General features: G+C 40.6%; 2 protein-coding genes across 3 annotated transcripts in view; both read left to right on the top strand.

Moving 5' to 3' along the window:
* hyou1 (hypoxia up-regulated 1) overlaps nucleotides 1–11,239 on the top strand; it is a 52,299-nt gene extending 41,060 nt beyond the window's left edge. For both annotated transcript variants that reach the window (XM_069894671.1, XM_069894672.1), the window contains exon 25: nucleotides 6,153–11,239. In XM_069894671.1, the coding sequence (XP_069750772.1) occupies nucleotides 6,153–6,211 (59 nt within the window). In that variant the 3' untranslated portion in view covers nucleotides 6,212–11,239. The remainder of the gene's footprint in view (nucleotides 1–6,152) is intronic.
* A 2,060-nt stretch (nucleotides 11,240–13,299) lies between these two features.
* The window catches only part of vps11 (VPS11 core subunit of CORVET and HOPS complexes), a 38,553-nt gene continuing 37,957 nt past the window's right edge, over nucleotides 13,300–13,895 (top strand). The window contains exon 1 of the mRNA XM_069894676.1: nucleotides 13,300–13,457. Within this exon, the coding sequence (XP_069750777.1) occupies nucleotides 13,310–13,457 (148 nt within the window). The 5' untranslated portion in view covers nucleotides 13,300–13,309. The remainder of the gene's footprint in view (nucleotides 13,458–13,895) is intronic.

Raw genomic sequence — 13,895 nt, 5'->3', positions numbered from 1 at the left:
CAGCCCAACTATGTTTAGCTGCTTCATCAATAACCTTTCTTCAGCCGTAAGATCAGAGTTTGCGATGATACCACGTATAATATAATGAAAGCGGTCCACATCCAGATGCAACAAGACCAGATTATATACAGGCTTGGAATGATAGATGGCAAATTACATGCCACACAAGTGCCAGTCAAAAGTGGTATCCAACCAAAGTAAATATAGCTACCACTCCTTGATGTTGAGTAGCATCACCATCACTGAATTTCCCCCACTATCAATATATCCTGGCAATTACCATACAGAATAACATGCAAGAAATAGGAGCAGGAATAGGCGATCTGACCTGCTCTCGCATTCATAAGATCATGGTTCATCTGGTCATAGTCTTGGCTCCATTTAGGGCCTTTTCCCCATAACTCTTAATTAGTAACCTCCACTGCTTCCTTGGGCAGAGAATTCCACTAGATTTTCTACTCTCTGGGAAAAGTAGTTCCTCCTTATTTCCATCCTAAATCTAATCACGTCTTGAGGCTATGTCCCTTAGTTCTAGTCTCGTCTACTGTGGAACCAGCTTTCCTGCTCTATCTTATCTATCCCTTTCATAATTGTATGTTTCTATAAGATCCCTCTGCAGTCTTATGAATTCCAGTGAGTATAGTCCCAGGTGACTTGCTCTCTCCTTGCAACCCTTGGATCTCTGGAATCGACCTGGTGAACCTCCTGCACCCCCACCAAACGAGCACTTTTCTCAAGTAGGGTGACCAGAACTCCGATTATTGGTCCTATTCTCTACCAAGAAGGATTCAACATTTTACTTTTTAGATCTTGTATTGTCTTTCTCTATCGCACTAATCTCATCCTTAATTAAGAGTGTTACCCAGCCTCCCTTACGTGCTTATCATTCCATATTTCCTCATCCTTTCCACCCTGCAGTCACATTTCTGAAATGGCCCCCAAATCACACCTCTTTGTACATATTTGCATCACGTTCACTGGCCTTGATTTGAAAAAGATAGGCAAGCAGATAAAGTGCCCTTCCACTAATTGTCCTTTTAAAATCTAGTAATTTTGCATTTGACTTTTCTGTTTGCTTTAGTCTCTGCATTCCTAACTTTTCTCTTTCTGCATGGATTCCCATCTCCGCCACATAAATTTTAATGTGCCTACAAAGACCAAACACAGGCTAGGAATAGTGTGACAAATAACTTGACTATGAACACCTCAAATGCTGTCCACTCTCTACAAGGCTCAGCGTTGGAGTGTGATGGCGTACTCTCCACGTACCTGGATGAATGCAGATTCAACAATATGCAAGAAGCTCAACACCTTAAGGGACACAGCAGTTTGCTTGATAGGCACCCCATTCACAATCATTCATTCATTCCATCACCAACACACAATAGCAGCAATTTGTACCATCTGTAGCAGGGTGGCCAATCTTTTACATTCAAATTTTTTGACGCACGAGTTCAGATGTGCCATACAATTCTTGTAAAAATGTTAATTTAGACATATTTAGCATTTTTACATGCTATATTAATTTAATATAAAAACAAGATAAACGTGATTTAATGAGACCTTTGAGTCTGTTTTGATTTTGCCACTTTTAATGTTTGGATTAAATTCTTTCCATAACTCGGACCCAAACACTAGCTTCAGCTTTCCCTCTGTTTTAGTCTGATGTTGTGTTTTATAGTGTCTTAAGACCATGTCTTCTATTATGTGAGAAAGTGTTTTCACAAACAATGCACAATGGCTTTCTTGATAAACCCACTATAACGAAGAGCTCATTTTCTTTTGCACAAAAACAAGGCTTAATTTTTGAAAAAGTACAAACTGCAAATGTTCACAAAGGACGAATAAAGCACAACTCAATGATGCATGAGTGTCAAATGTAAACTGACTGGCAAAAATCTGTGATGCACTGCTGGTGCGGATGCCTGGTGCCTCAGGATCAAACAAGTGTCAAATGTGTATTGAACTGCTATGCAACAACTGCAGAACAGAAGTCCTTTCCTAGGTTGACTCATTAAATATTTTTTAATTGAAAACCGATTAATGTGAAAGAAGATCTCCATGAAGTAATAAAATAGCTAAAACTAATTGCTAAGTTTTAGAATTATTCTCAGAAAAACCCATTTCTAGCTCTAAGCTATGAGAATTCTTGTTATAGATTTTTTTTCTTACAAATCAGTTTTTGGTTAATACTTTTTGCATGAGTAGACTTTTTAAAATATCGCTGGGGTGCAATGCGCCTCTTCTAATCATCTAATGTGCCACTTTTGGAGCATGTGCCACAGGTTGGCCATCCCTGATCCAAAGGATGCACACCAGGAACTCACCAAGACTCCTTAGACAGCACTTTCCAACCCCAAGACCATGACCAGCTAGAACAGTGGTTCTCAACCTTTTTCTTTCAACTCACATACCTCTTTAAGTAATCCTTATGCCACTGGTGCTCTTTGCTTAGTAAGGGATTGCTTAAGGTGGTCTGTGAGTGGGAAGGGAAGGTTGAGAATCACTGCTCTAGACCCAATTGTTACTGAAATATTTTGCTTGAGAAAAATTGTCATTGGCCCATTTCCTTTGGAGTTATGAAACCGTGCACATAACATCAATTAGATACGATTAAAACTGGTTTTCAAACTTTTTCTTTCCACCCACGTTAAGCAATCTCTTACTAATCACAGAGCACCTATCTCTTAGGGAATACTTGAAGTGGTGTATGAGTGGAAAGAAAAAGGTTGAGAACCACTGAGCTGGGAAGGACAAGGGCAGCAATATGGGAATACCACTGGCTCAGAGTTCTCCAAGCCAGACTCCAACCTGACTTGGAAATATGTGTTGCCTTTCCTTCATCACCCTGCGTAAAAATGCTGGAAACTCTCCCTAAGGGTATAGCCACAATTCAAGGACTTCAGAGTTTCAAGAAAACATCTCAAGAGCAATTGAGGATGAGAAATTAATGTTGAGTTGTTTAGTGCCCAATATGCCTTATATGAATTTTAAATAAAAAGTATGTCCAAACGGATAGAGGCATGGTGTAGGTGGGAGGGCGTCAGGTTTCTAGATCATTGGGTTCTCTTCCAGAGAAAGTGGGACCTGTTCCGACGGGATGGTTTGCATCTGAACTGGAGGGGGACAAATATCCTTGGCTGCTCTGGTGGGTTTAAACTAGATTTTCAGGGGGAGGGAAATCAGTATGTTAGAGTAGATAGTGAGGTGGAAAAGGATAAAAGTCTTGCAAGGACTGCATGTATAGATGGAAATCAAAAGTTGATAAGTGATAGAAATATTCTCAGGTGCAAGGAGTATTGTTGAAAAGGAAGATGAGCTTAGGCTGTGGATTGGCATGTGGGATATTATTGCTCTTAGTGCTATTAGTGAGACTTGGTTGCAGGAGGAACAGGACTGGCAGCTCAAGTTCCAGATGTGATAGACAGGAAGGGATAAAACATGGAAGAATGGCATTGGTAGTCAGGAAAAATATCACAGCTGTGCTTAGGACAGCACAGAGGGCTTGACTACAGAGGCCATATGGGTGGAGTTGAGAAACAGGAAAGGTGTGACTACATTGATAGGGGTGTATTATAGTCCACTCAATTGTCAGAGAGAATTGAAGGAGCAAATCTGTAAAGAGATAGGAGACTGATGTAAGAAACAGAAAGTTGTGATAATAGGAGATTTTCATTTTCCACATATTGACTGGGATTCCCATACTGTAAAAGGGCTAGATGGCTTGGAGTTTGTGAAATCTATTCAGGAAAGCTTCTAAAGAGTAGAATTCTACCTTCTATTAGAGGTACCAGTGAGAGAGGATGATTTATTAGGGAACCAGACAGTTCAGGTGACATAAGTATGTGTGGGCGAACATTTTGGGTCCAGTTTCAAGTTAATTATGGGTAAGGATAGCTCTGGTCCTCTAGTTGAGTTTCTAAATTGGAGAAGAAAGGATCTAGGAGTGGATTGGGATAAGTTGTTTTCTGGTAAGGATATGGTCTGTAAGTGGAAGGCCTCAAAGATGAAATTTTGAAAGTTCAGAGTTTGCATGTTCCTATTAGGATTAAAGGCAAATTTAACAGGCATTGGGAACCTTGGTTTTCAAGGGATACTGGCGATCTGGTATAGCAAGTATATGCAAAAAGGAGCAAATAAGGTACTTGAGGAGTATAGAAAATGTAAGAAAATACTTAAGAAGGAAATTAGGAAGGCAAAAAGAAGTCACGAGGTTGGCAGATAATATGAAAGTAAACTCAAAGGGGTTCTACAAGAATGTTAAGAGTAAAAGGATAGTAAGGGAAAAAATTGGTCCCCTAGAAGATCAGAGTGGTCGTTTGTGTGGAGCCTCACGAAATGGGGCAGATCTTAAACAGGTTTTTACTCAAGAATCTGGCATAGCGTATAGGGAAAGAAGGGAAATAAGCAGTAGTGGCATGCAACATATAGATATTAAAGAGGAGGAGGTACTTGCTGTCTTACAAGGAATAAAGGTAGATAAATCCCCTAGGCCTGACATATTCCTTCAGACCTTGAGGGAGATGAGTGTAGAAATTGCAGAGGCCCTGGCAGAAATATTTATAACATCCTTATCCATGGGTGAGAGGCTGGATGATGGGAGGGTAGCTCATGTTGTTCCATTGTTTAAAAAAGGCTCCAAAAGTAAACCAGGAAATTATAGGCTGGTGAACCTGATGTCAGTAGTAGGTAAATTATTGGAGGGTCTTCTGAGAGATCAGATATTTTGGCAGCCAAGGGGTGATTTAGGATAGTCAGCATGGGTTTGTGCGTGGTCGGTCACATTTAACAAATGTTAATAGATCTTCTTTCGAGGAGGTTACCAAGAAAGTAGATGAAAGAAAGGCTAAGGATGTTGTCTGCATGGACTTTAGTAAGACCTTTGACAAGGTCCCACATGGCAGGCTAGTTCAGAAAATTCAGACACTAAGTATCCATGGAGATATTGTAAACTGGATTTGAAATTGATTGAATGGGAGAAAACCGAGAGCGGTAGTGGAAAATTGCTTCTCAAACTGGAGACCCGTGATTAGTTGTGTGCCTCAGGGATCGGTGCTGGGACCATTGTTGTCTATATTAATGACCTGAATGATAATGTAGAAAATTGGATCAGCAAGTTTGCTGATGACATTAAGATTGGAGGACAGCAAAGAAGGTTTTCAAAGTTTACAGAGGGATCTGGACCAACTTGAAAAATGGGCCAGAAGGTGGCAGATGGAATTTAATCCAGAGAAGTGTGATATGCTGCATTTTAAAAGGACAAACTAATGTAGGAGATATGCAGTAAAATATAGGATACTGAGGAGTGTGGAGGAACAAATGGATCTGGGAATACAGATACATAATTCCCTGAAAGTGGCATCACAGATAGAGTTGTGAAGAATGCTTTTGGCATCTTGGCCTTCATAAATCAAAGTATTGAGAACAGTAGTTGGTATGTTACGGTGGTGTTGTACAAAACATTGGTGAAGTCAAATTTGGAGTATTGTGTGCAGTTCTGGGTGCCAAACTACAGGAAGGATATCAGATTGAAAGAGTGCAGAGAAGATTTACTAGGATATTGCTGGGTCTTCAGGAATTGAGTTACAGGGAAAGATTAAACAGGTTCCTTAGAATGTAGAAAAATAGGGAAGTATAGACAGAGTAAATGCGACTAGCCTCTTTCCACTTAGATTAGGAGAAATAAATGCAAGAGGACATGCACAGGGTGAAAGGGGAAAGGTTTACGGGAAAATTTTGCACTCAGTGGTAGGAGTGTGGAAGAAGTTGCCATCTGACTTGGTAAATGTGGGCTCACTCTTCAGATTTAAAAATAAACTGGATAGATACATGGATAAGAGAGGTCGAGAGGGTTTTGGAATGGGTGCAGGTCAGTGTGACTGGTATGATGTTTTCGGCACAGACTAGAAAGGCCAAATGACCCTTTTTGTGCTTTAGTGTTCTATGGTTCTACAACATTGGATATATTTCCACATCTTTTAATCACAGTAATTGTTGTTTTAGTCCTTTAAATTTCTTCGCTAATCACTGACCTACTGCTGTGGATGTAATTTTACATATTTTATGAAGGGTTTTGAACATATTTGTCAATTTTTTTTTAATTCAAAAGATGATTGTAATTTCTGTATATTTAATCATTTTGTTTCTTCCAGGTACAGCTGAGAAGAAACTAGAAAACAAGTCAGATAAACACCCCCCAGATGAGTTGTAACCCCTCCTGGGTCCTTTATTTATATGACATTACTTTTTATGTAATGGACCACTTTGCCATAATTTAACAGACGATGAAATGTGATTGGAGCAAAGATGTACATTTTCCTTTTTATAAAAAAAAACTGGATTTCCCTGTGATAGACTTTGTTGGAGAGTTGTTTGTAACATCAGATACATTTCAAACCACAAGTAATGACCAGTAGGAGGCAGTGTTTGTAGGATGGATGTTGATGTTCAAAGGGATTTCAAAATGTTGAGTTATTGGAAACCCAAATGTGTCTTTTTGTTCATTTTGTCTTCTTTTTTTGACTATAAGTGAACATATTGCACTGAGTTGAATGTTAATTTTGCTTTAAATTGAAGTGGAGGGGTGGGTTTTATGAGAGGCTGCATCATTAAATGAATAACAGCTCTTGAATCTATTCTACTGTGTGATGACATTTTTTAAAGAAAAAAATTGGCAGATGCCTCAAGCTGGCAAAATCTGTGAGGATGGTCTCGTTATCATGTTACAGAGCTATGCTCCTGTCTTGGTGAATAACCTACAGCATGCACAGAGATGAATGGAGTACTTTCATCTCCCTTTAATAAAACTGGCCTGATATTTGCAGTATTGTGTCCAAGCTACTGCAAGTATGTCCATACCAGTTAATAGAGAGTCAGAGATGCAGTATTGCCCTTTTCTGCTTTCTATGCAATTTAACAACTGACAGATTCAAATCAACAAATTGATCCAGAGTTATGCTGGGAAAATTGATGAATTTTATGCTACCCTACAAACTCTCAGTATAAGGACAGCTCAACTTCACTGTTTGTTTTCATCCTTTCGATTCAGTCAAATGTTGAGTCCCCCGATGCATCCACTGATGAATCCAATTTGGAATCAAGTTATGTCGAATGGTGCAGCTAGCTCCCTTAATCAGTTCACTGGCCTTTTGTCCACCAGGACATCTGAAATTTCCAGTTTCTGATTTATTTTAAATAACGTGTTTGTGTGGGAGGAAAATCTATTGAATGTGCCCTGAATTGTCTCCATTACCAGCTGAATATAGTTTCACCTATGAAAATGTAATAGATGATTTTGAACTTACTCAAGGTTAATAGTTTAAAATATAAACTGTTGTAACATGTATGGCTCATAGGTAAAACATGCTACAGAAATATCCATCTTGTTCACTCCTGATTGCTAACAAATTTGAGCAGTGAAATCCAAGAGGCACTTGTTTGCGTCTGACAGCTAGAAGCTTTGGGCTGATGGCCCAGCATTTGATTTTTCAGAACTGACAGCTAAGTCATGTTTTACCGAAAGCTCCATTATATATTACATGGCACTAGAGAGATTTGTTTTCTACTAATTTGTGGTGCTGAATTACAACTTTTTTGCCAGCTCTGAATAGATATAAATTTGTGCAACTGTTTTTGGTCATAAATTTGTTTATTTTTTTGTGTTCAGAAATTAATAAAGTGTTCTCTAGTATCCACTCCAAGACCCCATAACTGACATTAAGACAGGGGAAAGTTCACATCTGCAAACCCTATTCTTAACCTTTCAATAACAGAAGTATGTGGTTTTCTTAAAGTGCGTTGAGTTTGGTGAAGGAAGCTGGTCTCAAATCTAATTTCTGGGAAATCTATTATCCAATTTACAAAATAATCTCCATTTTGCTGCAACCCTATTTCCCCTGAAGCCTATGGGCTGAGAACGAATCCCACTCAATCAGATAAGGTGACCACAAAAGTGGGTTTGGACTGCACTTTTTGAAATTCGTCACTATTTAAGATGTAAATTACATTGTTAGTGGTGTTTTTAAATACTGTACATAATTTCAAAAGACAGTGGACAAAGATCTCAGTTCACCAGTTGATGGAGCTGCCATGAGGTATACCTTCAACACTGGGGGTCAAAGTATATTGGGACCTGTTTTAGTACTTGTGGTTTTTGTCTGATTGATTGACTCTTGACTAAACTTGAGAATCTGCAGTGGAAGCACGTTGCTGTTTTTGCACTTGAATGACTTGAAACAACCAGACTCGGCAACACACCCCATTGTGTTTAAATACACTTTAAAACACAAACACTGCTGGATAAATATATACAACCAATTTTGGGGCCTGAGCCCTTTGTTGAGGCATGAGACAGACATCTGAATAAAATGGTGGGGGGAGGGGCAGAGTACACAGGCAAGATGATGTGAATGGGAGGGCAGAAGAGAAAAAAGCTGAAGTGATAGGGTGATGAGATAGCTCTCTGAATGGAGAGGGAATGGTTGGAGAGAAAGGATACAAAGAGATGGGAAAGAGAAGGAAACAGGGGAGGGGACCAAATAGATGCCCGAGAAGTTGATGGTGATGACATCTGGTTGGAGAGGACCAGACAGAACATTAGGTCTTGCTCCTTAAATTGGCAGGTGGCCTTGGTTTAGCAGGTGTACGAGGCTGTGAACAGATATGTTGGCATGGAAGTTGGGTGCAGAATTGAAATGATTGGCCACTGGGCCAACAGAGTGAAGCTGCAATAGTGGGTACCAGCCAATGGCCAATCATTTCAATTCTGCACTCCCCCCACGCCAACATGTCTGCCCATGGCCTGATGCACCCAGTAATTGGAGGAACACCACCTAATATTCCCTCTCTCCTTCCCTCTCCATTCAGAGAGATATCTCCTTCCCCATCACTTCTCAGCTTTGTTCTCTTCTGTCCTCCCACCCATATCCACCTACGACTTTTTGCTTGTGCGCCCATGCTCCTCCCCTGTCCAATCCCCCACGACGTTATTGTGCTCAGGTCCAAAATGTTGGTTAGATATCTTTACCTTTGCTACATAAAGAATGCTGCATGACTTGATGAGTTTCACCAGCATTTTTGTGTAAACTACAAAAACAGCGTCTGCAGACTTTCTTGTTTAACTGCACTGTTTCCTTAATAAAAAATTTTTTTTCCTGAATTTGTACCTTCTATTCACAATTAAACTGAAAAAATGCCTGTCAAAGAGAGGATAGAGGGACTCTGGGAAAGGCAGCATCTATGGAGAGAAGTGGGCAGTCAATATTTCAGATCTAAGCCCTTTATCAGTTCCAACATCTGCAGTTCTTGTGTTTCCGTTTTCGAATCAGTGAGATTGGCCAATGTTCTGAATTTGGGTTGAAGTTTCGGCATATTTTTTTGCTGAATCCCTTGTTCTTGTGAGAGTTATTATCCTGAGCCATTTTCATGTGTTATCAGCCTTTCAGTTATATAAATTAAAAACCACTCTACTGATACCATGTTAGTTGGTGCATCTGCTGCTTAGGTTGATTTCTACCATCTAGCAGCCATGGGGTCAAGAGTTGAATTTGGATTTAGTTAAAATCACCAATTTTTCACAAAATCACCAATGAATTCCTGCCTTTAAAATAAGCTTCAGCAGGAGAGATTGGACAGATTAGGTCTTTATTCTTTGGAGCGTAGAAGGTTGAGAGGGGATTTGATAGAAGTATTTAAGATTATGAAAGGGATAGACAGAGTGGATGTGGATAGACTATTTCCGTTAAGAGGAGGAAAGATTAAAACAAGAGGACATGAGTTAAGAATTAAGGGGCAGAGGTTTAGAGGTAACATGAGGGGGAACTTCTTTACTCAGAGAGTGGTAGACGTGTGGAATGAGCTTCCGGGAGAAATAGTGGCGGCGGAGTCAATTGTATTATTTAAGAAAAGGTTGGACAGGTATATGGATGAGAAGAAGATGGAGGGTTATGGGCATTGTGCAGGGAGGTGGGACAAGAGAGGGGTGTTTGGTTTGGTGCGGACTAGAAGGGCCTAATGGCCTGTTTCCGTGCTGTAAATTGTTATTATGTTATTACCTGGTTTAAGGGTAATAACATATTACCTGCATATTGGGTTTGATATATCCTTGCCAAATTGGATTATAGTGATTAATTCTTCCCTAATTAATTGATTTAATAGTTTTATAACATTGCTTAGTCATGGCCTATCCTCTATTTAGCTTGCAATTTTTAACGTATCTGCGTTATTCTCAATCATGAGAATACAAGGGCTTGTGCAGGTCAATCTCAGTCTGAGGGTAAATGTAGCTTATCTGTCTAAAGAACTCTAGTTTTCCATTATTGAATTAAGCATTTGCCTCCTGTTGCCTTGTTTTCTAGCTTGGCTGCAAATCGTCACCTTTTGGTGATACATGACAGATCCTAGCTTACCTGTTTCAAGCAGCACTTGAATGTAAAATAGTTTGTATTAAAGGGAATGCTGATATTTTAGAAATGGTTCTGCAATGCAAGCTGGGAAAACAGGCAGATGGGTATGTCATCTGTCCAGGGGTGCACATTCCTTTGAAAATATAACATGGGGAACTCTGTGCCATGCACAGTAAGCCAAATGTTTACAATTTATAGCTCTGATGACAATTTGGACTTCTGCACTAACTAAAGGAATCATCCTGTCCAAAAACCTGATGTGGGCATGTATTGTTGACACGGTTTTGTAACTTGCCTTCAAGGTATTTTTCTACTACTGCTTCAAAACTCATCCCTTACCCAGCACAAAAGACCTTTCGCGATGTGGAATGGTATTACTGATCATTATTTAGGCTATCAATCTTTGCATTTCAAAAATATTTGTTAAATTCATTTGCGACTGATGGGCCAGGTGATTCCATCATGTATTTGGATGATTTAAAGTCAAAAGTGATTAAGGACTTCTTGCTGTCACTTGATTGGAGTTGAACAAGTTGGCTGACACTTTGTATCTGTATTTTGACCAGTGATAGGCAGAGCAATTCAAACACAAAACATTCCTAAAATATTTGAAATATTCAGTCATTTTTGATTTTCATCCAGCCACAATTTGAGCAAAGAATTGATTCAAACAAGTTCTAAATTTCATTTGCAGCACAAAAGCTACCTGTCATCCACTGGAGATCTGCTAGCAATTGAGGCACAGATTGTTATGGTTTGGGCCAGTATATCTTTGTGTATTTTTAATGGGTAACATGCATCTCAAAATTCCGGTAATAAAAAAATTTTGGTTTAAACTTGCAGCTTTGGTTTGGTTTATTATGTTTTAAAATTTCCAAACTTCAAGAACTCAAGGTAATGTTTTACCTTAAAAATCTGACTAAAATAGTGTTGGATGAGTAGCTACTGATTAACAACCTTTTGTCTGATGGTTGTCTATACATCAACAACATGAGTTTATTTGTAAAGTACTCGTCCTCTCTGTGTCAAAATGCATAGAACAGTCGCACAAGTTTGCTCAGCTTAAATATTCAGTATTTTGGAAGGGAGGTAGATACAATGGGTATAATGGAGAGCAGGTCATGAGGTGGAGCAGAAGTTTGTATTCTGTCATGACAAGTCATAAAAATTGAACTTCGGGCAATGGAACCTGCTATCTGCCATTCTGGTGCATATGTAATTGCTTTCTATGCTTGCATATAAACGTTGTAAAATGAAAGTAATATCATGTGTCCCTTTAAACTCACCATGTTCTTTGGGGATTAGGGATTAAATGTTTTTTAAAAAAAATCCAAAAATATTGAGGTTTTAGGAGTAACAGCTAATAATCCATAAAATGTGCTGTTCTGGTACTACCAAAGACCCAAACGTGTTCAATTATTGGATATTTACTGTAGATATGGAATGTCCTCATAACATACTTCCTGTCACAAAAACCTTGGTGGCGTCACTCGACTGAGTTTGCTCCACAACTTTTGTGCCTTTATTCAAACAATGTGTAAATTGTAAAAAGCTTAAGACCCAAGGTTGATCCACTGTTAAATCTTGCCAAAAAGAAACAGCCCATTCAGGCTCATTTCCTGCTGGCCAGACAATTGCAATCTATGCTGCATGGAGGTTTTATCCTCTACACAACCTTTGAAGCAATGCCTTATAGATTCTAGGAATCTATGGTATATCCACCAATTCTGTTTTATCCATAATGCATATTACTATTACAAAGAATTCCAAAGTGGCCTTTCGCTGCAAGTTTTCTTGTTTAACTCCATTGACTCTGATTATCTTGAAAGCTTCAAAGTGCCCTGCTGCAAGATCTTTAATAAGTAGCTTCTAACATTTTTCTTACAACAGAAGTTAAAACAACTGGGTTATCTTTTCTACCTCCCTTTTTGAACAAAGAAATTACATGTTCTATTTCCAATCGATTTGAACCTCCAACTCTGTGGAGGTTTGAAACAAAAACAATGCATAAATCATCTCACCAGCCACTTCCCAATTCACAAGCTTGGAGAGGACATTATGATAATAGTTAGCAATAATTACTGGAGGCCCGCTTTCAAAAAAAAGTTCCCCAAATAGTCAATCTGCAGGCAAGGGATGGAGCTTTCATAGCTGAACAACGGAGACGTGGTCAAAAAATGATAAACTCTCAATTACATTCCCCAGGGTCCCGTCTTGGAGTAGGAGACACAAAGATTAGATGTTGTTTTAGAAAGTACTTTTGAATTGTTCACCGCGCTGCAGGAAACATGTGGAGCAAACTCAGTCGAGTGACGCCACCAAGGTTTTTGTGAGCTCCTTTTAAATGTGGTTTTGGGCGCACAAAGGACAACTCGGCAAATTTGATCTTTGAAAATCAGAAATCTGAACTAAAACTGAAGTGCTGTACATGTCCCTATCTCTGAGATGAAGCAGAGTCCTTGGAGAGATGGGTCATTGAATTCTCCAGCGCTGCTGCCGAAGGGAAGGAGACACTTTCTTGCTTGCATCGCGGGTGAGAGGCCGGCTGGATGCTCGGATGAGAATTTCATGCGGAGCCGTGGACCTCCTTCCTGCACGGTATTGCACATTCAGTACGACCACCGAACGGCATCGGAGGTTAACATTAAAGGTTGCATTTAACTGATACACAGAAACGGTGGGGAAACTCAGCAAGTCCCGCAGCGACCACAGGAGGCAACGACATATCCCTAAGTTTCGGAGCCTTTTGACAAGGTCTAATGCTAGAAAAGCAGTTTCTGAGCAGTTCAAGACCGGCCTTGATCTCATCCTGTGCTCCTTCAAAGTCCACACTCGTCCGTGCAGACCCTGGAAGAGCAGTCAGGTGACACAGGTCGGATCACGTGCCCTCGTCACATGACGACAAGATGGCGGCCTTTCTGCAATGGAGACGTTTCGTTTTTTTCGACAAAGAGCCGCTGAAGGAGCCTGGGCAACTGGACCAGGAGTTCCGCTGCCCGGGAGACTCGGCCATCAGTGTGTGCACGAGTGGCAGAGGCAGCCTGGTGCTGGGAGATATCCTTGACGCGGGCCAGGCGCCGAGTTCCCTCCCCCGGCCCCGGCCCCGGCCCCGGCCCCGGCCCCGGCCCCGGCCCCGGCCCCGGCCCCGGCCCCGGCCCCGGCCCCGGCCCCGGCCCCGGCCCCGGCCCCGGCCCCCACTCCGTCCCGGCGATTTCTTACCCTCAAAGCAAACGATTCACGCTTCCGCCCACAGTCCCGTGCCCGGGTTTTTAATCAACTCACCCGGCTTTCCTCGCCCTGTGTCATCTTTCCAAAACACCTCCAAAGAAAACGAATGCGCTCCCCTTCATTCTCTCTCCTCTTCAGCATGAACCTCCACCCACCTCGTCTGCCATCGCAGCCTTCTCGGATGGGTTTAATGGTAGTGATCCCAGTTACTGCTGTTTCCTATTGAGGACGCGTTATTTTTGACCAGTTATTTTTGAAAGCTAC

The sequence above is a fragment of the Narcine bancroftii genome, chromosome 8, assembly GCF_036971445.1.
Source record: "Narcine bancroftii isolate sNarBan1 chromosome 8, sNarBan1.hap1, whole genome shotgun sequence".
Taxonomy (NCBI): Eukaryota; Metazoa; Chordata; class Chondrichthyes; order Torpediniformes; family Narcinidae; genus Narcine; species Narcine bancroftii.
Note: the sequence above shows the minus strand (reverse complement) of the source record. Positions and strands in the feature narration are given on the sequence as shown.